We start from the raw sequence: 25,836 nt of genomic DNA on the forward strand, positions 1-25,836 counted from the left end.
GCGATAGTCTCGGAAATGACTTGGCCTCTCCTCTCCGACGTCCGTCTCATGTGCTGCCAATTTCCCCTTACCGCTAGTCTTTGGGGGGGGTGGTGTTTCTTCCCCACCAAGCCGGAGTGGGGATTTGACGAGTGTGGTGAGCTATCATGGGTATCCGTGGATTGAGGGAGGCGGGCGTCGAGGGGCCGGGGAGTAAGAAGGGCGAGTGTGGTGGGTGCGGGTGGGCGAACCGGGGATGGGGTGTTTATGGTTCCGCCTGTCCCGCCGACACCGCCGGCGATGGCTATGCATCGTACGCCGACTACATTGAGTTTGAGGAGTTTTGTCAGTGGCATGGCGCCGAGGAGTCGGGGGCGGTTGGAGGGAGAGGACAGGACGGGGTTGTTGGGGGAGGAGAACCGGGGAGATGATGGGATGGCTTCGAGGAGGAGGAGCTCGGTTGGGTTTGAGGCGTATTATGAACAGTTCGCTGGTTACGGTGATCTGGAAAATAGACGGAGCGGTTACCTGGCAAGGGCCGAGGCACGGTATAGTCGGGGGAGTCGGTGTTACAGCGGAGGGTTGGTGGATAGCCAGGAAAGCTTCGTCCTTGGGATGAACGACCCGCAGAGTCCAAAGCGGTTGAGCCCAGTATCAGGGTTGAGCGAACCTGAAAAGGCAGAGTTGAAAGGCTAGAAGCCCTTATGAGAAAGATACATTGGGGTGAGAGGTTTGGATGCATGGTGAAGAATACCCGTTTCACGACTTACGACATCACGTTACATATTTTCCCAAATGCCAATCACTTGAGCTGGGTGACCTAGCATACACTTCAAGATCCGTGTGATTCTACTGTTATCTGAAAGTTATTGGCCTGCCAGAAAATGCTGGATTCGTTGACTTACACACGCTTCTTCGGTGTGGACGCCAGGGAGGGCTTGGCAAAAAGGGGTGGGCAATTGACAGCCCGAGAACGAAGATCACAGCTGCCACCAGATGGGTGTATGATATGCATGAACCACGAGTTCGGGCCGCTCTTAGTCTATGCAAAGGCCGTACGTAGATCCGTCCGAGCCCTGACCTCCATGACTTCATTTCTCGTCGCTTGGAAGGATCCGGGAAGTTGAGCGCCCGAACCGAGAGTCAGGCCAAAGAACTTTTAGCCTTGAGGTTCTGATGGTATACTTGGGTTGACAAGCGTAGCCGTCGTACGTTGTTGGGCCCCGACCAGACGTTGCATCCCGCCGTGTAACAGCAGAGCCTCAAGTTAATGGGTTCAATTACAGACTCCCAGCAACGCCATGTACTACCACGAGGCCAAAATCCAGGGAAGGCTTCCTCCGACCCCCGTCAGCAGCGCTTCCCCTTACAGTAGCCCTTGTCATACCATTGGGCCCAGCCTGGCGGAGGCGTGGCCACATCCCACCTCATCATTCCGTTTTCCAGAAGCTTGTGAGAGGAACATCCGGATGCCGGTCCCATCTTTATGGGCACAGCTAATCGTTGTTGATCTATTTATGGAGTGTTGGCAGTCGACCCCACCGTTCGCTGCTTCCTCGTTATGCCTTAGATCCTGCGCAAGATGGCTTCGAGTCACCGTTCACATCCCACCCGGCGTCATTCTGGTCTTAGATTCTGGTCCTCGTCTGGTTCTGGCATGGGATTGGCTTGAGAACGTTCATCACATACGGCTTTATGCCTGAACCCTGTTCGTCCCGCTCTTGATCCGGGAGTTAAAGAATCTTTGCCCACAGGTGTCGCCTATATTACCTTTAGTAGAGTCATAATAGAGTCTTACCCGGCTCAAAATCAAGAAACTATTTGCCTTTTACATGCTTGATATACCCGGGCCGTCAACAAGGCCCTGCCCCCTGCTAGCTTCTTATTTATCATGATAGGACACCCTGATTCCTGTTCCACGGCGTCTTGCCTCTACGATGAACTTATAAGAAATGTTAGTTGCACGAGGCCTCGGACCCCTTCTCGTGAGAGGCCTTGTTACCGCTTTCAGCAACGTTTCTATCATAAAACGAGATATCCAGCCGTCATGTGACAGATGCAACCCCAAACGACCAGCCCAAAGGACGGAGCAAGGGACGGCGCGAGTGACAAAACCAGAATCGGCCGCGGGCCTACAGGGAGCAGACTACGGATACAGGACCTACTGGGCGCGGGAAAGTCGTAATAAGAAAAGAGATGGAACGCCATGCCAGGAAGACGACTGCACTCAGTCATCCTCCATGTCAGTTGTGTCAGCCGGGCCACCATTCTAGGCTACTAACACCGAGACACAGGGATGCTACACTGGCCCCAACAGACTCAACAACTACCAGGACACGAGCTGTTACCTCTACCGTTACGTCGTTTCAGGGAACGGCGGAAACAAAAGTCGTTGTTGTTACCGAGGTTGAGGTGATCACTATTATCGACCCCCTCCAACAGACGCAAACATCTATCACTACCGCCACGGCTTTCTCCAAAGGAAGACAGGCGCTTATGACTGCTTGTCAAACTGCGCCATCGTCTGTATCATCGGTTCTTGACCGGATCAACGAGAAGCGAGCTGTGGTCACTGTCACTACTACCGTCACTGTGACGACAACAGTCTTCAGCCCAAGGATTGTCACTGCGACAGTCACCACAACCGTGTTCTCGACCACGTTTGTCGCCCCCAATGCTAAGACTACGGTCACCGTGATAGAAACGGTAACCTTGCCATCTCCACCAAGTACAAGGTCGACTACATCGTCGTCTCGGCAAACAACAGCCTCCCGAGGGCCCAGCAGCTCCATAACATCTCCCACAAACTCGCTCACAACAACCCGGCCTCTTCCTAGCTCATCAACCTCATTACAGACATCACGTTCCTCACCGACAGCAACCCCAACCAACCCGCTTCCACCACCACCATCGCCGCAACCGCTAACAACAACCCCCCGTTTAACCACCGCCCAAATAGCAGGCATCGCAACCGGCGCGGCGCTAGTTCTCCTCCTCCTTCTCACACTAACCGCCCTCCTGCTCCGCCGGCGCACACAGAAGCTCCGCCGCGCCCGAGCACAAGCCAACATCAGACAGCAACTCACCGTACCCCCACCCCAACCCCGACCACCACCAACAACAAGATACGGCGCAGCGCCCTCCCCCACGGTCCGCACCGGCCCCGGCTCCGGCTCCAGCCCCAGTACGAAACGTACCCCCGCCCCTCACGCAGCGGGCGGAATCCCAACCGCCGCCGCCGGCTCCGACTCGACCACCACCACCACCACCACCGCCAACACTACTTCCTCCTCCCAACAAGACGCCCACTCCGGTCTAACAGGGGCAAACGAAGTGCGGATCGTGATACGCGCAGCTCCACTGGCGCGGCAAGCACAACAGAATGGAGGGAGAAGGGGAGGGGCAGGTTCGCGCGGTAACAGTGAGAGGGAGAGGGAGTGGGAGAGGGGGTACAGCATGGCAGCGCTGAGTCTGACGGGGCGGGGGATGGGGTCGTCGTCGTCGACTGGGGGTGGTGGGGTGGGGGATGGTTCGGGGGGGTGGAGTGTGGCGAGTGAGAGGGGGAGTGAGGTTGATTTGGGGGTTGGGGGGGGGGAAGGTCGTGGTGGAGGGTGTAGGTGGTGGAGAGATGGTTGGGGAGGAGGTGGTGTGGTTAAAGGGGTTGGGGGGGGGGGGGGGGGGGAAGTTGATGGCTGGGGTTTAGGGGGGATGGTGAGATGATGAGGTGCTACGGTGTGGGGAGAGTTGTTTTCATTGTAGATACACACATACACACACACACACACACACTTTATTCCGCCCGGCGGGCCTAACCCGAAAGGGCAACTATCATGCAATCTACTAATACATATCCTAAAATGGATCCTGGTCTCATGAGCCGTACATCCTCCTTTTCTGGCTTAACTCCTTACAGTCTTGCCCTCTCTGCTGCGGGTGCTCGTGGGTTAGTAGCACGAAAAGTAAGCTGGCTTGAAGGCTAGTCTCCAAGTGTCCAACGTCCTATCTTCGGCGGCTGAAGCGCGCTTACTCCATGTGGCACGAGATGAAGGGGGGTGTTAGTCGGGGTTTGGGATGGTGAGGTTAGTTTGCTTCATTCTGTTGTTGTTCAGTCCTCAGACGACCTGTGGCAATGGCAAAACGTATCGTCGCCCGTACCGCCCGCATGTTGGGGGACCAGTCCTTGTCATCCAAGGGCGACTTTCCTCCCAGGTAGAAGGAGAGGCTGCCCCTGTGGATATCCGTACATTGTAGCATCTCCCTACGGTGTTGATCCCATTGCTTGCATCGGAAGAGGAAATGGTCCACTGTCTCTCTGGCTTGTCCACACGTACACTGGTCTGATGGTGCTGCTTTGATGCGATGCAGGTATGTGTTGAGCTTGGCCATGCCTGTTCTAAGCTGAGCAAGTACGCTGGCCTCGCTTCGGGACAGGTGGTCATATAATAGTCGAGTGTGCTTCCCGAGTAACGCTATATCGACTCTCTTGGAATGTCTGCCCACTTTGTCAGGTAAGCACGTGGGCGCTGCTCGCTTTGTCCATGCGATACGGAGGGCTGTTGACCGCATGGCAGGATCCTGGGTTTGTGGCGTAGCGTCCTGCCGCGTTGCTTCCTTTGCTTTCGCTTTGGCTGTGTTCAGGAGCTCGTTTTTGGTGCCCGCCTGGATCCAGACGACCGAGATCGTGTTTCCCACATTGCGTAAGGCCCTTATCACATCGTACGCCTGACAGAGATATTGTTGCCCTGATTGCTGGTGTGGCCGCTCCAAGGCCATCACGGCTGCTTTGTTGCTGGTGGCAAGGATGATCTTCCGGTAATTACCTGATATTTTGAATCAACCTCAACGCGTACCCAACAGCCGCAAGCTCGCCTGAGAATGGGTTTTGCTCCGTCACTGGGCTGCAGCTGCGGCTCCAAAATTAGCGGCAGCCGATGGCACAGACAACGCACTAGCTGCTTTTGGCAATCGATGGTTGCGCGGCTTTGCAAGGAGATCGGTCGATGACAAAGATGATGATGCCCGATAGCTGCATAATAATGGGCCCCTTCTCGCGGTAACAGAAAGTATGAAGAACTCTGGCCGAGTTCTCATTACATGTAACGCAAACCACAGAACACATTCTACTGTACAGTACGTAGCTACAAAGTACTCCAGCTACCAACAGCGGCCACACATCGCGGCCTACCCAGATGCTTCACCGCAAGCACACTTTGCTGCGTCTGGGCACAGTCCCTCTCATGCGGTCGGTGCTCTTGTAAGGGAGCTGAGTGTCGACCTTGATCCCCCGAGGAAAGGAAGGTTGTACTGTACTACTCACGAGCGTATCAACGTGATCGACCCCAAGCTTCGTCTTCGAGTCCCCATCACCGACGCCCCAGCTTCTCGGCATCCACCCACCGGCCCTGTTTCCCGTACGTGAACGCAATGTTGGGGCCAGCGTGTCAGCGTGATTCGCCGCAGGCTCCGTCTTCATCGCCTCCATAACCTGCACTTCCGGCTCTCGGCCCCCTATTGTCACGGGCACAGCCCGTTCCTTGTAGGGTTAGGGTTGCACGGCTGGACCCCAAAGTGGGGCCCTGTAAAGTGGGGTTCCTGGGGCTGTAGGTATACTGTGTAAGCCGGGACTTCGAAGTGGGGCATCGTGTAGGGTTTTCCTGGGCGCGCCCCGCCTCCCACATTCGGTTCCTCGTGCAATCACACAATATACAGGTTGACTCCTACCATGGCGATTCCACCCGTGATACCTATCACCTCGATCCAAAAAGTACCAGGGCGAGATTTTGATATCCTGGGTGGAGCCGCTACATCCTACTATTCCAGCTTCTTCTCACGAGCCTTCTACATCATCTCCGCATTGTGTGCCTTGCAACAGTCACACAACCCTTCTTGACGCAAGGGTGATCCAAGCTTCGACGGTATCCTCGCGGGGCATTTCGATGATGCTGCTGCCGCCCGTTGAACCCGTGCGCTTGTCCCGTGTCTAGGCGATGATCGACCCGTTTCGACGGTGGTAGGTGTGTCCTGAGTGGCCGCCCAAGGAGACACCTCGCGGTCAGCAGCGTTGTTAATATCATCCATCTGTCGTTACGGTCGTCGTACAACTAATCGTCCGCCAGCTATGGAATATTGGTGGACATTTTTTAGCGCGTTAATGGACGGCGTCGGCGACCGTCGCGAAGCGATTTCCACAACACCTGCGAGCTGGGATGAACCACGAACATCCATGTCGACTACCCTACAGCGAGCCCGAGGGGCATACTCGGCGGCCAGCTTGTCGACATCGCCCGGGCCGATGAGAGCCACTCGAGGGGGCTGGCTCGGAAAATCGCTTGTTGATCTGGTCGGGAATGCCTCCGCGGTCGCGCGGGAAGGGAATGGTCGTGAATCCTCATTGTGCGGCAGCTTTGGCTCGGGTCGCGGGATCGGACGGGCGCTCGCGCAGAAAATCGGTCGCAGAGGCTAAAATTGCAGTGTAAGTGCAAGGAAGGATTGACGGATTAGCGGTTTGCATCTTCATAACAGCTTGAAGAAGACTAGGAGTTTGGCCTGAACTGAAACAGCTGCTTGGTCGCGGCCAAGATTGAAGCGCAGATAGATCGTTGCTTGAGTGGCATGGGCCAACAGGACAGCTTCTCCAGCCTCAGTTCTGTTCCAGCCACACTACCAGTGTGGCTTAACCAATGACTCAGACATTGACCACCTGGCTTCGAGATGCGGATAACCTCACGCCGATAGTCAAATGTTATAGTACCCGATGGCGCCACAACTTGCTCCGTCCCAACGTGAACAGATCCATGCTATGATACTCCGTGAGTTGCCCAACAACGTGATAGCCGAAACCGTTGAGTGCAGTTGAGCACGCAGTCCGCAGAATTCGATCGAGAGTTCAATGATTCGGAACAACGACAAGCCCTCCGAACCGCGTCGGCCGCGAGTCGAAGATAGCCCCTCTTATGCGCGATGCATTGTTTGGACAGCTAGCAAAACGACCCGGCATGTTTCGATACGAGATGATCCGTTTCCTGTACGATGGCTTCGGCCTTGAGGTGTCCCCGACCACCATTTCCCGAACCCTGAAGACGGAAAGATGGACCAGAAAGACCGATGGTCGCGTAGCGAAACAACAGAACCCCGACCTCAGCTTGTTTTTATTCACGAGTCTGGTTGTGATAAGCGGAGTGGCCACCGGCGCCAGGGATGGGCGCCGAGCGGAGCAACACCGGTGCAGGTTGACGAGTTCAAGCGCGAAAATATCAGATTCTTGCCGCATATACACAAAATGGCGTGGAGCTCGCACGTATCTACACTGGACCCACTGATACCGTAATATTTGAGGATTTTATTGAGCAACTGCTGCAGCATTGTGGTAAATGGCCGGCGCCGAAATCCGTCCTCGTAATGGATAACGCCTCCATCCACCGCTCAGCTCGTCGAAACGTTTTGTGAGATCTCATTGTGAGCGGTCGGCAACGGATACGACAACGTTCGTTTCGTCTGGTTCGTAGCACTTATTTCGCGGCGTCTTCTTCGCCAACAGCTACAGCAGTTTCGGCTTCAGGGTCTGGTCTCAAAAAGGTCCCGTCGCTAGCACGAGGTTCTGTTCTGTATCGTTTGTAAGCTTTGACAGTCTTCCTTTCTTCAATAGCAGCTTCCACTCGATAGAGTAACGGATGCACGTAGGCGGGAATTCGTCGCAGTGTAGGTTCGGGTTCCAGTCGGTCAGCTGGAGCAATGGCAGCCCTGGTCTGCTTCTCTGCGGCTGGTCCACCTGGGCTGGACTCGCGCTGGGGCTCCCATGATTGAGTTCGGGAGTTCGGTAGTTGAGATCATCCTCGTTATACCACTCGCTTATATCGAAATTGAGGTTAGCCATGGTGGCGACTTCATGCGTCGAAGCTGAATCTGGCGCTTGACCGATGACTGGAAACAGCCCTGCGGCTGGCTGGTCAGCGCGTCGAAACCACGGCACTCGCGGCAATTTACCGAAAATCAGCCGGAGGGGCCGGTTTTCCGTACCCAGGAGAACAACACGCAAGACAGCCCCATCCCAACGTCGGCAGCTTGGGAGAAGACCCGCGCCGGGCGCCTTAGACCGATGTCGATGACGTATTCCGAGTCTTAAGCTGCTTCGAATTCCTCTTCCCTGCGAGCGGGATTGTCCCGCTTTCCTTCCGCGCCTCGCGTTCCCCGAATACGTATCTCCCGAGATCTCGTAGGCAAACAGAACAATCCGGAGGGTGGGAAGAAGAGCTTGCAGGTATCGTCGGACGGAGTTGGTAGAAACTAAACAACGCCGGAGGCGAGTCTGAAATCGGGGTTGATAATCCCGTGGTCGAATGGGCGGCGGGGTTGGGCTGGGTGTAGACTCGCGGCCGCAAGACCTTGTAGCACAGTTTGAGGCCCGACCGCAGCTCCCATAGGACCCAAAGCACTCACCAAGAATTCCCATTGTCTAATTCGCGGCAGCAGCAGAGATCAGGTCATTGGCTTGCTTCTGTTTGGAGAGCGTCGTAACCATGTGCCCCTCCTTTGAATCACACTGCGTTGCCAAACCATACCCCTGCGCGAAGCGGCGAGCCGTGATGTCTCCTGCTATCAGGTAGCTCCATGATTTGGACGATGGCGCGACCTCGCGACGTTGCGAGCAAAGGAAGTCAAGGTCGGCACACTCCACCGGTAGAGAAAGACCGTGTAGGGCGGCTGTGGTGGGCCACTGGGAGATGTGGGAGAGCTGAACACATGCGGGGGCTTCGAACCCCCCAGTCCCGCAGGCCGCCGGTCGTGACAGCCCGCTCGACACATCGTACGGACAAGGCATCATGACGGCCTGTGCTGCGAACGTCGATTTTGCAGACGCCTGCCACGTCGTCTGTCACGCACTATAGTACGGACGTCACCGCAGGCTGAGCTGGAAGCTCGAAACGATTGGCCACAGACAGGGATTCGCTCTAGCGGATGCTGGACTTATTCTTGGCCGCCAAACGGCGAGCAGTTCCGACTCTCGAAGGGCCTCGATGTCTCCAGCCAAGTACCGAACCAGTGCGAATAGCAAACCTTCCCGATGCGCATTGCCGATCATGTGTAGCTCTGACCGATGGTGAACTACCGTGGTGTATGTATTATTCGCATTTTTCCTACGCTTTAAGCACTTGTCTTCCATCCTAAAGATCATGCCGTTATTCCTCCTTCCCTGCAGGGCCCTGCGACGTGCCCCGGCCCAGGGCGCTGGCAAACGCTAATCGTCTGGCTTCATTTGTAACCACTTCTTTCGGCCCCAAGATTCATTGTGTACTGGCCGCCCTGGTGAGTTCCCACATTCATCGCTGTGCCGCCCTTTATGTTGTAGGTCGTATCGTTGTTCTGCATGTCGTCAGCCACAAGTATCAAACGGCAAGGCCAACCAGTCTCCACTTGCCTCTTGTTTGAGAATATTCCGCACCGCAGAGTGCACGACGGGATCGCGGTCGGAAGCGATGGCCAACTCCTTCACGACCTCAAGAAGCTCCACCAACTCACCCTTGCCGAGCTCGCTCTCCTTTTCCTTGGGCGGCTCGTAGATCTTGTACAGTTCGTCGATGTGGTCGTTGATGTCTTTGATGAACCTCTCGAGGTGCTCCTTCTTGTAGATGGCGAACTTGACCCGCTGCGCGACTGAGACCTTGTTCCTGCGCCCGTCGGCGATATCTCGCATCTTCCCATGGAGATAACGGTGCATGGGGTTCCAGTTCGGCCCGACCGTACCGAACGGGCTGATCTCGTTCTCCCTGACGCCAGGATCGTCCTCGCCCTTGCCGTTACGCTCGCGGTGGCAGAGCTTCTGGCACTCTTCGAAGAGGGCCGCCACGGTGCGGAACGTCCGGATCGCCTGCTGCTCCTGCTGCTCGTCGAGCTGGAACGACTCGGAGCTCTTCAGCGACTCTTCGTCTTCGATCCGCAAGCCTGTGAGGCCGGCCGCCTTACCCCAGCGCGTCAGCCGCAGCTGCGCGGCGTCGAGCTTCACCAGCAGCGACTGCAGCCGCGGAGCCGCCTGCTTGGCGACAAGGATATAATCGAACCAGGTGATGGTCGTGTTGAAGAGGCCGGCCAGCCCAGACACCGCTCCGATTACTTCGACGCCCGCCATCTCGACTCGTATATGTATCTGATATATCGATTCAGGTAGATAGGTTGATGATCACAGGTTCTGAGGAGCCTAACATGGACTTGCCAGCGAGCTTGTGGGGGGGTATTTGTGCCGACTGGACGTAGACGTGCCGGCGGCCTTGCTGCGACATGCAAAACTTCTGCATGCCGCAGCAACCTGCAAGTCAGGCTGTGAATGCATTGCGATTCGTCGAGCTACCTGAAGTCGGTCGCCGGCCATGCCAGGTTGGCGAGCGATATGCCAAAATCGGCTGTGCCAATCTCAGCCGCACCTCCGTAAGGGAGCAGCTGCATGTGTTGGGCGTCAATGACGGGTCTGCGCGTTTTCGCGGGCGAGAACTGGGGGTTGCCAACTCCGTGCCCGCTTCCCCCTCCAGGCCGGTTTATTACAGTAGCAGTATCGCTCGCCCCAAACTACCGCCGACGGCAGCGTTTGGCCAAGCCGGCGTCCAACTTCCTGCAACGACCTTTCAACCCAGCTTTCCCATTTTCCAGCCCGTCAACGGTTTGCCAGCGGTGCCGCCAGGATTGACCCCGCATCCGCGCGGAGTATCCCAGAGCGGCCGACAATGGCCCACCCGGCGCAGTTCCCCATGCCTTTCGATATCCAAGCACCAGTCCAGCATGCTGGTCCCGCATATAATTCGTAAGAAACCTGTAGGCGGCCATCTTACTTCAAGCGGTAGTATTAACGCATGATGTCCCAGCAAGTACGAAGCACACTATCATATTGCGGGTAGGTTTGAGCATAACCCTACGTTCAAGCCGTTCCAGTCTGACGCAAGCCTTCCAACACAAAGACAAAAACCGCTTCCCTCAGGCGTACCTGGGCACAACCGACCCCCGCGACGTCAAGACGGGCATCCAACAAACAAGGGACAGGCCCTTGAAGGAATCATACCGCTGGATCCTCGACCACTCTGACTTCCGGCAATGGCGCGACGACGAAGACACGCGGCTGCTCTGGATCAAGGGCGACCCCGGCAAGGGCAAGACGATGCTCCTCTGTGGCGTCATCGACGAGCTGGAACCAGAGACAAAGTTGAGGAAACCGGATGCAACCAGCCTATTGTCGTACTTTTTCTGCCAGGCCACCGTCCCCAAGCTCAGCAACGCTCAAGCTGTCCTGCGCGGTCTGATCTATATGCTCGTGAATAAGCAGCAGCCGTCGCTTCGCTCGCACGTAGAGGACAGATTCAAGGATACAGGAGAGCCGCTTTTTGGGGATACGGAAGCTTTGTCGGCATTGTGCGATATCGTTAAGGGCATCCTGCGTGATCGAAACCTGCAGACAGTATATCTAATCGTCGACGCTATTGACGAATGCGTCGAGGACCAAGACAAGCTCTTGGACTTTATCCTCCAGGAAGCACAGCTGCCCTGCGTCAAGTGGCTCATCTCTAGCCGGAACACCATCAAACCGCGCACACGGCTAGAGCATTCGCAATCGATCGTGAGCCTCGAACTCCGGGAGAATGCAGATTCTGTATCCCAAGCTATCTCTGCTTATATTGCCGACAGGACATCTAAGATTAGTTCTCTACTGAACGACCCTCCACTCCAGCAATACGTTCAGCGGGTCCTACACCAGAAGGCCGAGGGTACGTTCCTGTGGGTGGCCCTCGTCGTCCAGAGCCTTAAAAACAACCACAACTGGAATGTGCGGCAGGTGGTGGACGACGTGCCGAAAGGTCTTGACCAGCTGTACGCTCGGATGATAAAGCAGATTAGCCCATTACAAAAAGAGGACCAGGGGTATTGCAAACTGCAAGAAGAGAACAAGGGGTACTGTCGGCTTGTTCTTTTAGCCGCCACACTGGCCTACCGTCCGCTTCAGCTGCTGGAGCTAGGCGTAGTAGCCGGACTGCCAGACACGATTTCCAGCAACACCGAAAACATTCGGGAGATCATCAACAAGAGCGGGTCCTTTCTTACGGTCCGCGACGAAACAGTCTCCTTTGTACACCAGTCAGCAAAGGACTACTTGGTCAACAAGGGCGCATCGACCATCATCCCGTCTGGTTCCGCAGCCGGCCACCATGGCATCTTCCAGCGGTCGCTCGGCGCAATGACCAAGTCATATGGCGAGTGTACGTTACTGCGACGTGACATCTACGGCATAGGCAATCCCGGCACACTGATCGACAACGTTCAAGTGCCGAATCCAGATCCGCTAGCTTCGATACGATACTCTTGCGAGTTCTGGATTGATCACCTTTGCTTCTCGAACGGCGAGAACCCCGCATGCTCGAGTGAACTGATGGACGACGGGATGGTATCGAAGTTTCTGAGAGATCACCTACTTCACTGGCTGGAGTCTTTGTCTCTTATTAGGAAACTCTCACATGGGGTAGCATCGATAAGAAAGCTTCTTCTTGCTACTCAGGTATGTCAACTCGTGCTGGCGTAACAATATAAAGGTCCCGACGTTAACTAATTTAAACTAGCTACGAACGAAGACCACGCTTGGCCTGAAAAGACTTTTAAAAGAAGCGAAAAAGTTTGTTCTCGGTCATGGTACGAATACCGCGCCCAGTCTAATAAGATTTCTAAAAGACACGGAAAGGTTTGTTCTCAGCCATGGTTCGATTATGGAGCGGGCTCCATTACAGATATACGGCTCTGCGCTTGTGTTCAGTCCGAGATTAAGTGAGGTTAGAGAGGAGTCTTGGAAGGAAAGGCTTTCATTCATTAGGTCGGTCGCAGGGATCAGGGCGGGATGGGGCGCGCACCAGCAGACGCTCGAGGGGCATAGCAGTTCGGTCCGCGCCGTAGCCTTCTCACCGGACGGCAGGACGGTCGCGTCGGGTTCAGCAGATGAGACAATCCGGCTCTGGGATGCAGCAACGGGCGCGCACCAGCAGACGCTCAAGGGGCATAGCAGTGCGGTCTACGCCGTAGCCTTCTCACCGGACGGCAGGACGGTCGCGACGGGTTCAGACGATAGTACAATCCGGCTCTGGGATGCAGCAACGGGCGCGCACCAGCAGACGCTCGAGGGGCATAGCAGTGGGGTCTCCGCCGTAGCCTTCTCACCGGACGGCAGGACGGTCGCGACGGGTTCAGACGATGATACAATCCGGCTCTGGGATGCAGCAACGGGCGCGCACCAGCAGACGCTCAAGGGGCATAGCAATTGGGTCTTCGCCGTAGCCTTCTCACCGGACGGCAGGACGGTCGCGTCGGGTTCAGGCGATAGTACAATCCGGCTCTGGGATGCAGCAACGGGCGCGCACCAGCAGACGCTCAAGGGGCATAGCGGTGCGGTCTACGCCGTAGCCTTCTCACCGGACGGCAGGACGGTCGCGACGGGTTCAGGCGATAGTACAATCCGGCTCTGGGATGCAGCAACGGGCGCGCACCAGCAGACGCTCAAGGGGCATAGCGGTGCGGTCTACGCCGTAGCCTTCTCACCGGACGGCAGGACGGTCGCGACGGGTTCATACGATGATACAATCCGGCTCTGGGATGCAGCAACGGGCGCGCACCAGCAGACGCTCAAGGGGCATAGCAGTGCGGTCTACGCCGTAGCCTTCTCATGCGCTTCCGGGTCTTCAGGTGTTTCGGACACTTCTATCAAGCCGTCAGCTACTCTCTTGTTAGTCAATGATTGGATCACTCGAGATGGGAAAAAGCTTCTCTGGCTTCCTCCTGATTACCGCGCACGATGCGTATCGGTACACAAGCACTCAATGGTCTTGGGACACACGTCTGGGGAGGTGACATTTCTACACTTCTCTTCTGACTGAATTACCGTGCATTGTTCTCCCCTCTCATTTTTTTCTTTCATAGCGTGCCACAGGAAGGGTGTGGGAGAGCTGATTGTTTTATAAACTGCAACAGTGTTCGAGTACCTTCGAGGTGCTTCTCGTGCTCCCTATGGTTCGTCAGTGCTTTTCGTAAGATGGCTGTGGTGACGTGTACAGCCAAGCTTAGCGGCCTGTTGCTACAGGGTCGCCAGGCGATCTCCTTTGCAGCACCGAGGCGCGCAACCATGCGGGCCGCCCAAAGCGGCTAGTGCGGCTGTCCGCCACCGTCTTAGCTGGAGCCAATTTTGGAGCTGTCGCCCAGTTTTAGGCCTGACCTTGTAATCTGTACTTGGTACGAAGCGACCAGAAGCGCACTGTGTCAGCCCCGGCCCAGGGTTCCAACGGTCCATGCGGAGAAAGTTTGAACATCGAAATTATGGACACTCATTTCGGTCTCTACTGCACGAAACAGTTAAATTGTGTGTGTGTGTGTGTGTGTGTGTGTGTGTGCACGAAACAATATGGTAGGGATCGGAGGAGTCGTCCGCCTCCCGCTGCCGATGCGAGAGGGCTCAAGGGACAAAGCCTTCAGTGTGACGCTGGGCTCCATGTCGGAGCAAAACCCATTCTCAGGCGAGCTTGCGGCTGTTGGGTACGCGTTGAGGTGGATTCGAAATATCAGGTACCGGAAGATCATCCTTGCCACCAGCAACAAGGCAGCCGTGATGGTCTTGGAGCGACCACACCAGCAATCAGGGCAACAATATCTCTGTCAGGCGTACGATGCGATAAGTGCCTTACGCAAGGCGGGAAACACGATCTCGGTGGTCTGGATCCAAGCGGGTACCAAAAACGAGCTCCTGAACACAGCCAAAGCGAAATCAAAGGAAGCAACGCGGCGGGACGCTACGCCACAAACCCAGGATCCTGCCATGCGGTCAACAGCCCTCCGTATTCAACACATACCTGCATCGCATCAAAGCAGCACCGTCAGATCAGTGTACGTGCGGACAAGCCAGAGAGACAGTGGACCACTTCCTCTTCCGATGCAAGCAATGGGATCAACACCGTAGGGAGATGCTGCAATGTACGGATGTCCACAGGGGGAACCTCTCCTTCTACCTGGGAGGAAAGTCGCCCTCGGATGACAAGGACTGGTCCCCCAACATGCGGGCGGTGCGGGCGACGATACGTTTTGCCATTACCACAGGTCGTCTGAGGACAGAACAACAACAACAGAATGAAGCAAACTAACCTCACCATCCTAAATCCCGACTTAACACCCCTCCTTCATCTCGTGCCACACCGAGTAAGCGCGCTTCAGCCGCCGAAGATAGGACGTTGGACACTTGGAGACTAGCCTTCAAGCCAGCTTACTTTTCGTACTACTAACCCACGAGCACCCGCAGCAGAGAGGGCAAGACTGTAAGGAGTTAAGCCAGAAAAGGAGGATGTACGGGCTTCATGAGCCCAGGATCGATTTTAGGATATGTATTAGTAGATTGCATGATAGTTGCCCTTTCGGGTTAGGCCCGCCGGGCGGAATAAATTGTGTGTGTGTGTGTGTGTGTGGTTATCATAATATGTGGTGAGAGGAGACTGTTGAATTGTCTGTTTACTTAGCCCCCTGCCTGTTGCACCATCGGCATGGTGCTGCTCGGAGATACTTTGAACACCAGGCTGGTGGCTGGCGTGGATGATTGGAATTGATGAATGACGGTCCAAAGCAACCAACGACGTCATATACTCAAGTCTCATTATACGATCGCCGCCAGGTTCGCGTTGTAGATTGTGCCGTTGACTGGCTGCGTGATCGCCGCGAGGATCACACTGGGTCCCCGGTTTCCGGACACCGCCCGGGCCGGACATACCCTACTCAAGCCTTCTGGCTAATTCGCGGAATCAAACGGTGAATGAGTACGATAGAGGCGAGGGGCGCGGCTCAAAGCCCAAATCCTTCGAGAGTCATCGTTTCTTTCGTCCCCGTCTCCGCTAGATCAGGCCCAAATCCTGCCTCCATCTGTCTAGATGCACCATCCGTCCATAGGTTGCGGCCAACCCTCGCCTAGCTTACACCGATATGATACATATATGAAAACAAAACGGTGAATAGCGGGCGGTGTATGGCTGTCTAACCCAATGCGCTCCAAATGTCCACCGCCTTAAATCCCAACCGCAACGCCAGGCTTGCCCAAAGTCGAGTGAAGATGTGTACATGAGAGCCGCAGGGTTGTTGCCCTGAGCTCCCCTGGGTACGCCGCTGAGAACCGTTTCCCATCGCTCTTTTGCTGGGAGATATCGTCGTCCCGCGGTCGCACCTCTTTTTGTTTTCTGTCCGCCATGCCCGCCTTCTTGAGCTTGGTATTCAAGTGTTGTGAGGACCAGAAGGCGGACGTGGCGGTAGAAGGCGAACCCGACTACCTGTCTTTGTAGATCTTGGGGTTCCACCCCTCCTTCGTTTCTGCTTCTTGTGCGGCCTTCTCTATTGCGGGCTTCACCTCGGCCTCAATCCGCTCTCGCGCACGCAGAATCTTGCTCTGCAAGTAGAAGGAACCGCCCTTCTTGGGATCGTTGTTGTCGAACAGACGCTTGAAGCGCTCCATGACCTCCTCCAAGTCGGCCTTGCCGCCCTGGGGCTGCTTTACGTTGAGAATCTTGCAAGCCTCTTCGAGAGTCATGCCACTGCTAAGGCTGGCCCGCCCCGATACGCCGCCGTTGCCTGACTTGGCTTGCGCGCGCTGGTACTGGCTCGAGGCCGATGCTTGCTTGTAGGCTTCGGCAAAGGCGCGGCCGACCACGCGGGTGCCAACTATGACGACTTGGGTTATGAGACGGTAGGCCTGGGAGAAGTATGAGGTTAGTTGCTGGTTGTGGGGAAGGGGGGCGTAGAATGGAGGGTTGCGATTGCGATGCCAACGGCAACGGCAACGGCGATGATGATGGCGGGAGCAACAAGTGTGTCGCCGGAGATGTGTGGAGGGGTCCCTATTCTCACTCACCATTGTGTATTAATCGCAAGCGTCGGCCGCTGTGCTCGCCGTCTTGTTGGTAAGAGAGTGTATGCGGGGAGGCCTTTGGGAGTGCGGCCGTCGTCGTAGTGTCGCGATGTTTTTTCGAATCCCGTGGAACGGCAAATGGCATGACGGAGCCTCCATCTCGCCTTGGCTCAAAAAATTGTCGGCCAAAAAGTGACCCTGCCGCCGATTGCCGGGATCTTTTCGGCCGGCTGGTCCCTTGCCCCTCGCTGGCCGGCTGGGCTGGTTGCCAGCTGACAATCAGCGTTCGACCGCCAAGCCTTCAGCTGCCATGGTCTTGACCAGGGTTGAAGGGAGCTTGTGCTGTGCTTCTGAGGCATGCGTATTCCTGGAGAAGCAAGATCGCAACTTCATAGAACAACGAAGCTGTCAGCGCTGTCGACCACAATTACTACCGCCAACACCACCACGCTCATTAATCTACGTTTCCTTACGTCGGCGATTCTCAACAAATAAGTCACCAATTAACGGGATAACACGCTGGTTCAACCCAAACAACTTTTCTTTCTACGACCTCGCCACAATGTCACAATACTACGGCGCACCGCCGAACCAGGGGTACACTCCGACCGGTGCTCAGAACCTCCAGTTTTACTCGTCCAACTATGCACAACCAGTCTCGGGCCATGCGACGCCATCACAAGCATCCTACGGCTACGGCGCGCCCTCGTCGGGAGCCTACGGCGCATCCGCCTCCTTTAATTCCGGCTTTGGAGACCCAGCAGACGTGTCCGGGCGCATGGGCGAGCAGGGCGGTCTCCAGACGGGTTGGCTCGCCGCCTTCTCAACAGAGGGTTACCCCGGCGAGCCACCGCTGCTAGAAGAGCTAGGCGTGAACGTGGGACATATCGGAACAAAGGTATTCCCACCCTCCCCCACCACCCACCCAATTCCCCATTATCCTCCTCCCACCATGCTAACAACCACCCTCCCAACCAGACCCTCGCCGTCCTCAACCCCTTCAGCCGCATCGACCAGCACCTCATGGATGACAGCGACCTCGCCGGCCCGCTCTTCTTCTTCCTCCTCTACGGCACCTTCCTCCTCCTCTCGGGGCGCGTACACTTCGGGTACATCTACGGGCTGGCCGTGCTCGGCTCGGTGCTCCTCCACGGCATCCTGTCCCTCATGGCGCCCAGCCAACACCTCGACCCCACCACCGGCGGCCCCCCCAACCCCACCGCCCCCTCCTACAGCAGCAGCGCCTCCAACCCCTCTCCCCACGCCCCCGGCACCACCACCAGCGGCGGCAGCAACCTGACCTTCGCGCGCTCGGCCTCCGTGCTCGGGTACTGCCTGCTCCCGCTGGTCAGCACCAGCCTGGTGGGGATCTTCATGCCGATGGACAAGCCGGCGGGGATCACGCTGACCAGCGCCGCCATCATGTGGTGCACGTGGAGCGCGAGCGGCATCTTCTGCGCCGTCGGCGGCATGCGTGGTATGCGTGCCCTGGTCGCTTACCCGCTGGCGCTGTTCTATGTCGGGTTCGGCATCATTGCCGTGTTTAGTAGCCGCGGCAGTGGGTCGTTTGTGAAGGTGGCCGCGGCGGGTGGGGGGGCCGTTGGGGGTGGTGGTGGTGTTGGGGGGATTTAGGACTGGTTTGGTTTAGTCGGGGGCTGGTGGTTGGTAGCGGGATGGGGGTCGAGGTTGGGTGCGGTGGTAGAGGGTTTGCTGGGTGGGGTTGTAACTATAGAGCTTGTTGTACGTTACGCTCATGGGCAAGGGGTGGTGCCGATAGTGGTATATCGAGACAATGATGAGATCATCCCGTTTCCTCAGCGCCGTGCGGGGATAGAGAACCTAAGTAATGGGCGTAGACACTGGTTCAAGTAAAAATGAATCTAACGGGGCAAGCACAGCTGATGGAGGAAACATCACTGAAACCCAGAGGCGGGTCGAACATGAGTTGTCAGCAAACACCACGACCATCAAGCACACAGCAGTAGCAGCAGCAGCACAATTGGATTGAACTTTAATTCCATTGATCTTTAAACACCAGCCAATGCCGTCCTATACGCCTAGCAAAATAGCAATTCCCTCGCCCCAAGTCGCAGGGCCACAGCAAAAAAACTCGGATACAAGCTCAATAATGCGATATAGAGCACGCGCCTGCCCCAAATCCGAGATGAAGATAAAACCCGGCCCCCAATCATCAAAAAACCAGGCCAGAGAGGATGAAGCCCCAAAAGCAAAGAGTTAGCAAAAGCAACAGAGAAATACAAGGCCCATTACCAGCCCGGGTTCCAGAGACAACAAAGGCGCCCCTTGCCGACTCATCAAGTCGGGGCGAAGGCGGATCGCGCCCATCTCCAAGCCATCATTTCGACCATATATGCATGCATCATGCATTTGCGCATGCCAGCAACCGTCGCCCGAGTCCATCGGGGAAATCAACAAGACGAGACCGGCGTCGGCGCTTGCGTCGTGCCAGTGTTGGATCCTAACGCCAACACCCATCCAAGTGTCTTTCTTCCAAAAGACAGCAAGCCAAGTAGGGCTTTCCTATATCCATTCCATTGCCCGCATTTCTTATTTTAGTTCTCCTCAGCCAATGCGCCGACAATGCCGTACTGCCCGCCCGCGCCAGCAAAGATGATCTTCCTGTCGCGGATGGCAGTGTTGTCAATGAGCGTGGGCTCCTTGATGTCATCGGTGGTGCCCTGACCGGTCTGGTAGTTGCTGGAGAAACCCCACGAGTAAACCTTCCCTTCCTTGGTAATAGCAAAGGAGTGGTCGGTGCCCGCAGCGACGTGGACGACGTCCTTGATGTCCGGCACGATGGTGGGAACCACCAGGATGCGGGGCTGGTTGCGCTCGTCCCAGATGACGTTGCTCTCTGAGAAGGACCCAGACGGCTGGCCGACTTGGTGGCCGTCGATGCGGCCCCACGTGAGGAGCTCGCCGTCCTTGGTGCAGGCTAGCGAGTGGTGCTCGCCGCCGGCGACGCATGTCACCTCGTACGGTTCGAGAGCCGTGATCAGCTGCGGGCGCATGACGAAGCCGCCGTCCTGGCCAGCCTCGTCCTCGACGCCGAGCTCGGCGTAGTTGTTCAAGCCCCAGCCCACGACGCGTCCCTTGGTGTCGATGACAAACGAGTGGTATGAGCCGCAGGCGAGCTTGTCAGCCTTGGCACGGCCGGGAAGTGCGCCAATGCCGGTGGGATAGAGCGCGGCGCTGTCATCGCGCTCGAGGAGGCGGCGGGCGAGCTGGGCTTGCTGGCCGGCGCCCCAGGCGTAGATCTTGTTCTTCTCGTCGAGAGCGAGCACGTGGTTCAGGCCGGCGGCGAGCTGCTTGATCTTGGAGATCTCGGGGACAAGGGCCGGAGTGCGCTGGACCAGGACGCTCTTGCTGAAGCCAAGAATGCCTTCGTTGCTCTGGTAAATACTTGTTAGCATGCGACAACCAATAGATCATGCGTGGACTTACTCGGAATGTGCCCCATCCGTAAACCTGGCCAGTCGTGGTCAAGGCAAAAGTCGCGCTATCGCTGGCGACGAGTTGCACCCACTTGACATCTTCAGGAACGTCGGTCATATCGACCTCGGCGGGGGTGCTCTCTTTGGGGTTCATGCCCGTGTCGTCTTCGTCATCAGAATCCTCATCTTCGTCTTCAACATTCCTCAGACCGCCGTCCCAGGTGGTGTCGCGACCGAGCGCGCCCTGGTCGTTGACGCCCCAAGTTAGGATCTTGTTGTCTTTGGTCAGGGCGGCAACGTGCATTCCGCCGCAGGCAACCTGCACGATGCCCTTGAGGTTAGTGTTGAAACGCGGGCGCTTGACGTCAATGGGCCTCTTGCCGTCGACGCGAACACTGCCGAGGCCGAGCTCGCCAGCGGTGCCCTCGCCGAACACAAAAATGTCCATGACCTGCGAAGGAGGCTCGTTGATCGCCTTGAGCGCGCGCGCGACGCGCTTGGGAGCTGCCTTGGCAGCAACCTTCTTCTTCACCGGGGCAGCGGCCGCCTCGGTCTTCTTCGCGCGCTTGGTGCCCGCGCCGTTGGTCTGAGCATCGTCCGCGACGTCATCTTCGGCCTCGCTGAGCTCGCCGTCGAGCTGGCGCTTCACGCCATTGGTTTTGGCGGCCTCGGCCTCGTTCTCCTTGTCCGATTCCTCAGTCTCCCCAGCGGCGTTCTTGCGCGCCGGGACAGCAGCCTTCTTAGCGGCGGCGGCTTTCTTCGGAGCGGCCGCCTTCTTGGGCGCAGCAGCCTTCTTGGGGGGACTCTTAGCCGCGGCGGTCTTCTTGGGCGCAGCAGCCTTCCTTGTTGTGGTAGCCGTCTTTTTTGGCGCGGCGGCCTTCTTGGCCGACTCAGCCTCGGGCTCTTCGACTACCTTCTTTGCTGTAGTAGTTCTAGTTCTCTTGGGGGCCGGAGCGGCATCGCTCGCCGCAGCGGCAGCTCTCTTGGGAGGCATCGTTGAATGTGGTTTGATGCGCGGAATGTAGAGGGCGGTACGATGCAATAAATTGCAAATAAAAAGGGTAGATTTGAGCGAACAAGACGCGATGTATATAAATCCAGTCGGTGAACCAAGTCAATAATGCAACAACTTTTGTTCAAAGTGCAGTTGTTGACAAAACAGGTTGGTTGTTCGAGCGAGAGGGAGAGAGTTCAGTGAAGAAGGTTGGGGAATTTTGACTTGCAAGGCGCGACCATTTTTTTGGGCCCCAACCCGAGTTTTGTTTTGGCTCCCGGGGCATCAGCGCAGCGCCTCAATAGGGAACGTGGGGTTCCACAATAACCTCCATTCCGCATCCGGCGATTGTCATTCGGATTGAATAATACTTGTCGCTGTGAAAATCGGAACAATAGCACTCGTTTTTTCTGCGCTTTGGATCTCGGATTATCCAATTGATCGGATTTATTCCTTAATTGACCCCGATCTCGAATCCCATCTGGGCCCAACTCGAATACCGGAATTCGGATGAGCTCATAGGTTCCGTGCGCCGCAGGTACCCGGGTACCCCAGTCGTCTCCAAATTTTGGAGAATACTGCCAGGCGGTGACGGAGCTCCCCTGTTCTCTCCAATGGATGTCTGGCGAGTTCGGATTTCTGCGAGCGCCTGGCCTGAGCTTTTGCACAATGACCCACTTTGGGCGTCGTCGCGCCGCCAGTGTTGCCAACGCGTCGTGTGTCTTGGAATGTTTGGCATGCGCCAACACTCCCAAGTCCTTTGTCGCAAGGTATTGGGGCCAGGTAAACACGCATGTTGGCCGTAAGGCCATTTATCAAGTTGCCAGGTCACTAGTCATTCACTCTCTTTCTTGCATCATCCTCAGAAATCTTCGCTTGTGATTACGATGTGGCTGATAAAAGAGAAAAATGAAAAGGATACCCGTCTATCGTCTATCTCGCCGGAGTTAAACGCATGCAACCGAGTTGGTGGCTGATTCTTTGTGCCCTATTCCGCGGCTTTCTGACCCGTCCGATGACACCCCATGGTTTCCCTCGTGCCCTGTCGAGCCAGTGTTGCAGATACACTTCCATCTGCAGTTCCTGCTCGAGAGTCGTGGTGAGGAAAAAGGACCTCACTGGGGGGGTGATAAAATCGACTGGCATGGCCGCCGGTTCGCCGTCGTCCGGGTTGGGCGGGGGCCCAGAAATCATTGCAAAAACAACTGCAAAGATGTCGTCCAAATGAAAAAGAAACCCTGCCACATCACCCTCCCATAAACAAATTACCAACACAACGCCCTCCTCAAACACCTCAAACACCCAGTCCGGCAACCAGTCTGTCAACTGATACGGCAGCCAGTCCAGCACCCAGTTCATTGCCAATCAACAACGACCGGCCACCAATGGCTCCGTGTCCAAAGCAGGCCAAGATTTACTTCTTGGTCGTGAAATCCGTCTCGTGCTCTGACGGATCGAATGCACCGTCCTCGGAGCCAGAGCAGTTGCAAGAGCCGTCACAGGGGCCTGACACGTCTGCATTAGCTACTGGAGATGTCCGGTGTCGAAGGAGCAGGTAACAAAGAAAAAAGAAAAAGAAAAACTCACCAGAGGGCCACGAGCAGCCACAGTTGCCAGTCTTGACCACCAGACCGCCAGGTTGTCGGGATCGAGGGGGAGGGGCAGTGGCCCTGACCGAGCAGAGCGGACGACTGCCACGAGCAGCGGGAGCATCGACCGAGTTCTGGGCGGCGGCCTTGTCGCGATTGCACTGTAGAGCCGGTTGCTTGCCACACGAGCAAGTGGCTGACTAGACAGTCGTGGAGGGAAGCGATAGGATTAGCGGAGAGTCGACAAGAAAGGGAGAAAGATCCGGGGTGCCGTGATCGAGGGAGGATGGTGAATAGAAGATGAATCGCTTCCACTGATGGTGGTAACAAGGAGGGTGGCGGTGGGCAGAGAAGAAGGAAGAGAGAGGATCGAGTCGGAGGGGGTTAAGATGTAGACTTACCACAGATGCACTCAGCGCTCTTGCCGCAGCAGGTGGAGGGCTTGGACGCCATTGCTGTGGTTGTTGTGGTTGTCGTTTTCAGACTGCGGTTGGGAAGGTGAGAGTGGAAGTGAGGCAAACGTTACTGCACGCTTGACAGGTGGAAGGATTGAGTTTGGTTGAGTTGCGTTGAGCCGAGGAAGAGCGGTTGGCAGGTTGATAACCACAATTTAAGAAGGGAGTTGATGGACTTGAAATGTCAAAACTTGTTGTGCATAGAGGATGCGCAACGGACTTCAACTTATACTCCTGTTTCCTTTCAAGTCTTCGATGTTACACCTGGCTGTTGGCGGCGAGGCTGCAAGCTGAAACTGTGGATTCCCAGCGCCGCTTCGGGGCCAGGAGCAACCAGATCGGGTCATCGTTGGTTCTTTGATTGGCTGGGCCGTCAAATTCTGACCAATGAGAGGGAATTTATTTGAGATTTTGTCGATTCTCAACCAAACTTTAGAGGTGCCATTGGTCGACATCACACATGCAACTGGTGTGGTGGAACGAGACTTCAATATCCAAGCCCCGCCAGAATCACTGCTGAATCCGACATTCTAGGGAAGGAAGAGGGAACACTTCCCACTGCGTTGTCGGGGTGGCTGCCTGGCTTCGCACGACCTAAACCTGCAGTGGAGGAAACCCGCTCGTTTGTCGGGGCACTGCAGTCGCATGTGCCGCTGAGCAAGTTGTCGCGGGTATTTTGGCAACGTTTACGGTTCGCGCCGTCCTGGAGGTGAGAAACCCGCCAACAAGGGGGGATAAGCATTCGGCGCAGAGGTTTGAACCTGTGGCGCCCAATCCTTCCTCGTATACCCATTATGCTTCTCTACACCACAGTGGTGCGTATTCTCCCTCGACTCGCCCGATTTGAGGTATCTTGGGCCTCTTAATTTCGCATTCGTCGTGCCTTCCTCGAAAAACTTGCACCGTCGCTCTTCTCGCTCATCTCAAGAGGCCCCATTCAGCAGCCAGCCTTCCCAAAAAGATAAACTTCCACACTCTGTCCTTCGCCATCGAGTACAGGGAGCGGCAGCACCGTCTGCTCCCGAATGACCCATCCATCTTCGGCCATTAAGTTGAAGAAGACTTTTTCCGAGGAGTGTCTGGTCTTGGTGGCAACGAGCACCTCGGTTGTGGCGGGCAGCTCGGTAGTTGAAGGGTGTTGCGCTGAGTGGCTGTGGAGCGCAGAGAGCGTCTTGACGAGCGGCGGCAGCGTGTCGGTGTTGTAGGTACAATCACACAAAACGACAAGATCCCATGGGCCAGAAGCGAGCCTTTTCGCCAAAGACACCGTTCTTCCCGTCTTCCCAGTCCAAGGCTTCAAAATCGAGTCTCGCTGGCGAGTTGCCGAGTTTGCCTGCCTGACGGGCCATATTCGCTCGTGCCTTCTCCTCTGCCTCGGAAAGGTCTGTGATGAGAATATGCGGTGCATTGCCTCCCCGCTTCAATGACGTGATGCGCGCCAAACCGATACCCATGACTCCGACGCCACATCCAAGCTCTAGAATCCTAAGCGGGTGGCTTGGTGTTTGGAGGATGCTGCGAAAGAGGGGCAGCGGGCTTTCTTTGGCACTGACTGTGTCATCCAAGCACATATCCGCAAGGAGAGAGACCATGACGATACCCGAATCCCAAATATGGCGCGCAATGCTCTCGCCCAGATCCTCTTCAATCTGCAGCGGTTGACCAGCAATTCCAGCAGCGGCGGCATCTCCAGCGGACAGTCGCAGGCTCCGGAAACACACTGAAGGCGCACGTCCATCTCCCGGCCGCGGCATATCCGCATAAACCGCCATGATCAGACCTTGTTTCCCGGGAAGAACATCACCGGTCCCCATCGCCGTGAGCTGCCGGTCTAGGGGCCGTATCTGAATGGTCTCGATCGGTTGCGGTGGCAGTGGCAGGTCCAGCTTGAGCACTCTCATCCCGGCGCGCCATGAAGGTGGATTTCCCTGGGTCAAAACCACTGGGACGAGTTGATCCTTCCCATCCTTGTGCTCAGTGTATGCACCAATAACAACGAGTTGGATGGGGTTGCGCGGAGAGAGGAAGAAGTCGCTCAGGTCGGTGGTGATGGCAAGTATGACCTTGACAGTGGCGTGGGGTTTGCCTGCCTGGACCTCGGGCGGTCGACAAAATCTTATGTAATGCATTGGAGGGCCAGATCGACCTACACTAGAAACCGGGCTTTGGGTTTGTTATCGCCAGCCGAATCGATTTATCGAAGCTGCCCGAATGTATCATGGGATACGACGGGAAATCTCTGATGCTAACCGGGCAGTCTGATACCGATTTTTGAGTGGGGGTTAGGGTTTATTTATCTCCCTATTTCGTAACAAACAGCAACACTCGACCACCACTCCCCCGATAAGGATGCTCCCTTTCCGCCCCCTCGTCTTATGCTCACCCTAGAGCCAGTAGAATTACATCGGAAATCATACGCGGTCGAAAGTCTACTTCGTTTTTGCGACACCGTACTGGGCTATGGTCTACGACCACC

The 25,836-nt window shown here is 56.2% G+C and overlaps 9 protein-coding genes across 9 annotated transcripts; 4 read left to right on the top strand and 5 right to left on the bottom strand.

Moving 5' to 3' along the window:
• Positions 1-146: 146 nt before the first annotated feature.
• On the top strand, positions 147-675 carry CHGG_08849 (uncharacterized protein; the record flags this gene model as incomplete). Its single annotated transcript, XM_001226775.1, has 2 exons — positions 147-214; positions 318-675. The coding sequence occupies 2 exons, from the start codon at positions 147-149 to the stop codon at positions 673-675; spliced, it is 426 nt and encodes a 141-aa protein (XP_001226776.1).
• A 1,500-nt stretch (positions 676-2,175) lies between these two features.
• On the top strand, positions 2,176-5,519 carry CHGG_08850 (uncharacterized protein; the record flags this gene model as incomplete). Its single annotated transcript, XM_001226776.1, has 7 exons — positions 2,176-2,221; positions 2,297-2,707; positions 2,939-3,592; positions 3,893-3,922; positions 4,488-4,676; positions 5,118-5,390; positions 5,440-5,519. 7 exons carry the CDS (start codon positions 2,176-2,178, stop codon positions 5,517-5,519), a joined length of 1,683 nt encoding a protein of 560 aa, XP_001226777.1.
• Positions 5,520-8,431: 2,912 nt separating this feature from the next.
• CHGG_08851 (uncharacterized protein) lies at positions 8,432-10,102 on the bottom strand (the record flags this gene model as incomplete). Its single annotated transcript, XM_001226777.1, has 2 exons — positions 8,432-8,811; positions 9,391-10,102. 2 exons carry the CDS (start codon positions 10,100-10,102, stop codon positions 8,432-8,434), a joined length of 1,092 nt encoding a protein of 363 aa, XP_001226778.1.
• A 589-nt stretch (positions 10,103-10,691) lies between these two features.
• CHGG_08852 (uncharacterized protein) lies at positions 10,692-15,125 on the top strand (the record flags this gene model as incomplete). Its single annotated transcript, XM_001226778.1, has 9 exons — positions 10,692-10,768; positions 10,897-11,723; positions 12,246-12,508; positions 12,570-12,639; positions 12,829-13,799; positions 13,966-14,021; positions 14,232-14,350; positions 14,400-14,871; positions 14,945-15,125. The coding sequence occupies 9 exons, from the start codon at positions 10,692-10,694 to the stop codon at positions 15,123-15,125; spliced, it is 3,036 nt and encodes a 1,011-aa protein (XP_001226779.1).
• A 1,163-nt stretch (positions 15,126-16,288) lies between these two features.
• CHGG_08853 (uncharacterized protein) lies at positions 16,289-16,873 on the bottom strand (the record flags this gene model as incomplete). Its single annotated transcript, XM_001226779.1, has 2 exons — positions 16,289-16,711; positions 16,871-16,873. 2 exons carry the CDS (start codon positions 16,871-16,873, stop codon positions 16,289-16,291), a joined length of 426 nt encoding a protein of 141 aa, XP_001226780.1.
• A 556-nt stretch (positions 16,874-17,429) lies between these two features.
• On the top strand, positions 17,430-18,499 carry CHGG_08854 (uncharacterized protein; the record flags this gene model as incomplete). Its single annotated transcript, XM_001226780.1, has 2 exons — positions 17,430-17,765; positions 17,846-18,499. The coding sequence occupies 2 exons, from the start codon at positions 17,430-17,432 to the stop codon at positions 18,497-18,499; spliced, it is 990 nt and encodes a 329-aa protein (XP_001226781.1).
• A 941-nt stretch (positions 18,500-19,440) lies between these two features.
• On the bottom strand, positions 19,441-21,316 carry CHGG_08855 (uncharacterized protein; the record flags this gene model as incomplete). The annotated part of the gene is made up of 2 exons (XM_001226781.1): positions 19,441-20,280; positions 20,333-21,316. The coding sequence occupies 2 exons, from the start codon at positions 21,314-21,316 to the stop codon at positions 19,441-19,443; spliced, it is 1,824 nt and encodes a 607-aa protein (XP_001226782.1).
• Positions 21,317-22,730: 1,414 nt separating this feature from the next.
• Positions 22,731-23,358, bottom strand: CHGG_08856 (uncharacterized protein; the record flags this gene model as incomplete). The annotated part of the gene is made up of 2 exons (XM_001226782.1): positions 22,731-22,840; positions 23,307-23,358. 2 exons carry the CDS (start codon positions 23,356-23,358, stop codon positions 22,731-22,733), a joined length of 162 nt encoding a protein of 53 aa, XP_001226783.1.
• A 1,213-nt stretch (positions 23,359-24,571) lies between these two features.
• Positions 24,572-25,489, bottom strand: CHGG_08857 (uncharacterized protein; the record flags this gene model as incomplete). Its single annotated transcript, XM_001226783.1, has 1 exon — positions 24,572-25,489. One exon carries the CDS (start codon positions 25,487-25,489, stop codon positions 24,572-24,574), a length of 918 nt encoding a protein of 305 aa, XP_001226784.1.
• Positions 25,490-25,836: the final 347 nt, after the last annotated feature.

This window comes from Chaetomium globosum, genomic scaffold, assembly GCF_000143365.1.
Source record: "Chaetomium globosum CBS 148.51 scaffold_6 genomic scaffold, whole genome shotgun sequence".
In the NCBI taxonomy this organism is placed as follows: domain Eukaryota; kingdom Fungi; phylum Ascomycota; class Sordariomycetes; order Sordariales; family Chaetomiaceae; genus Chaetomium; species Chaetomium globosum.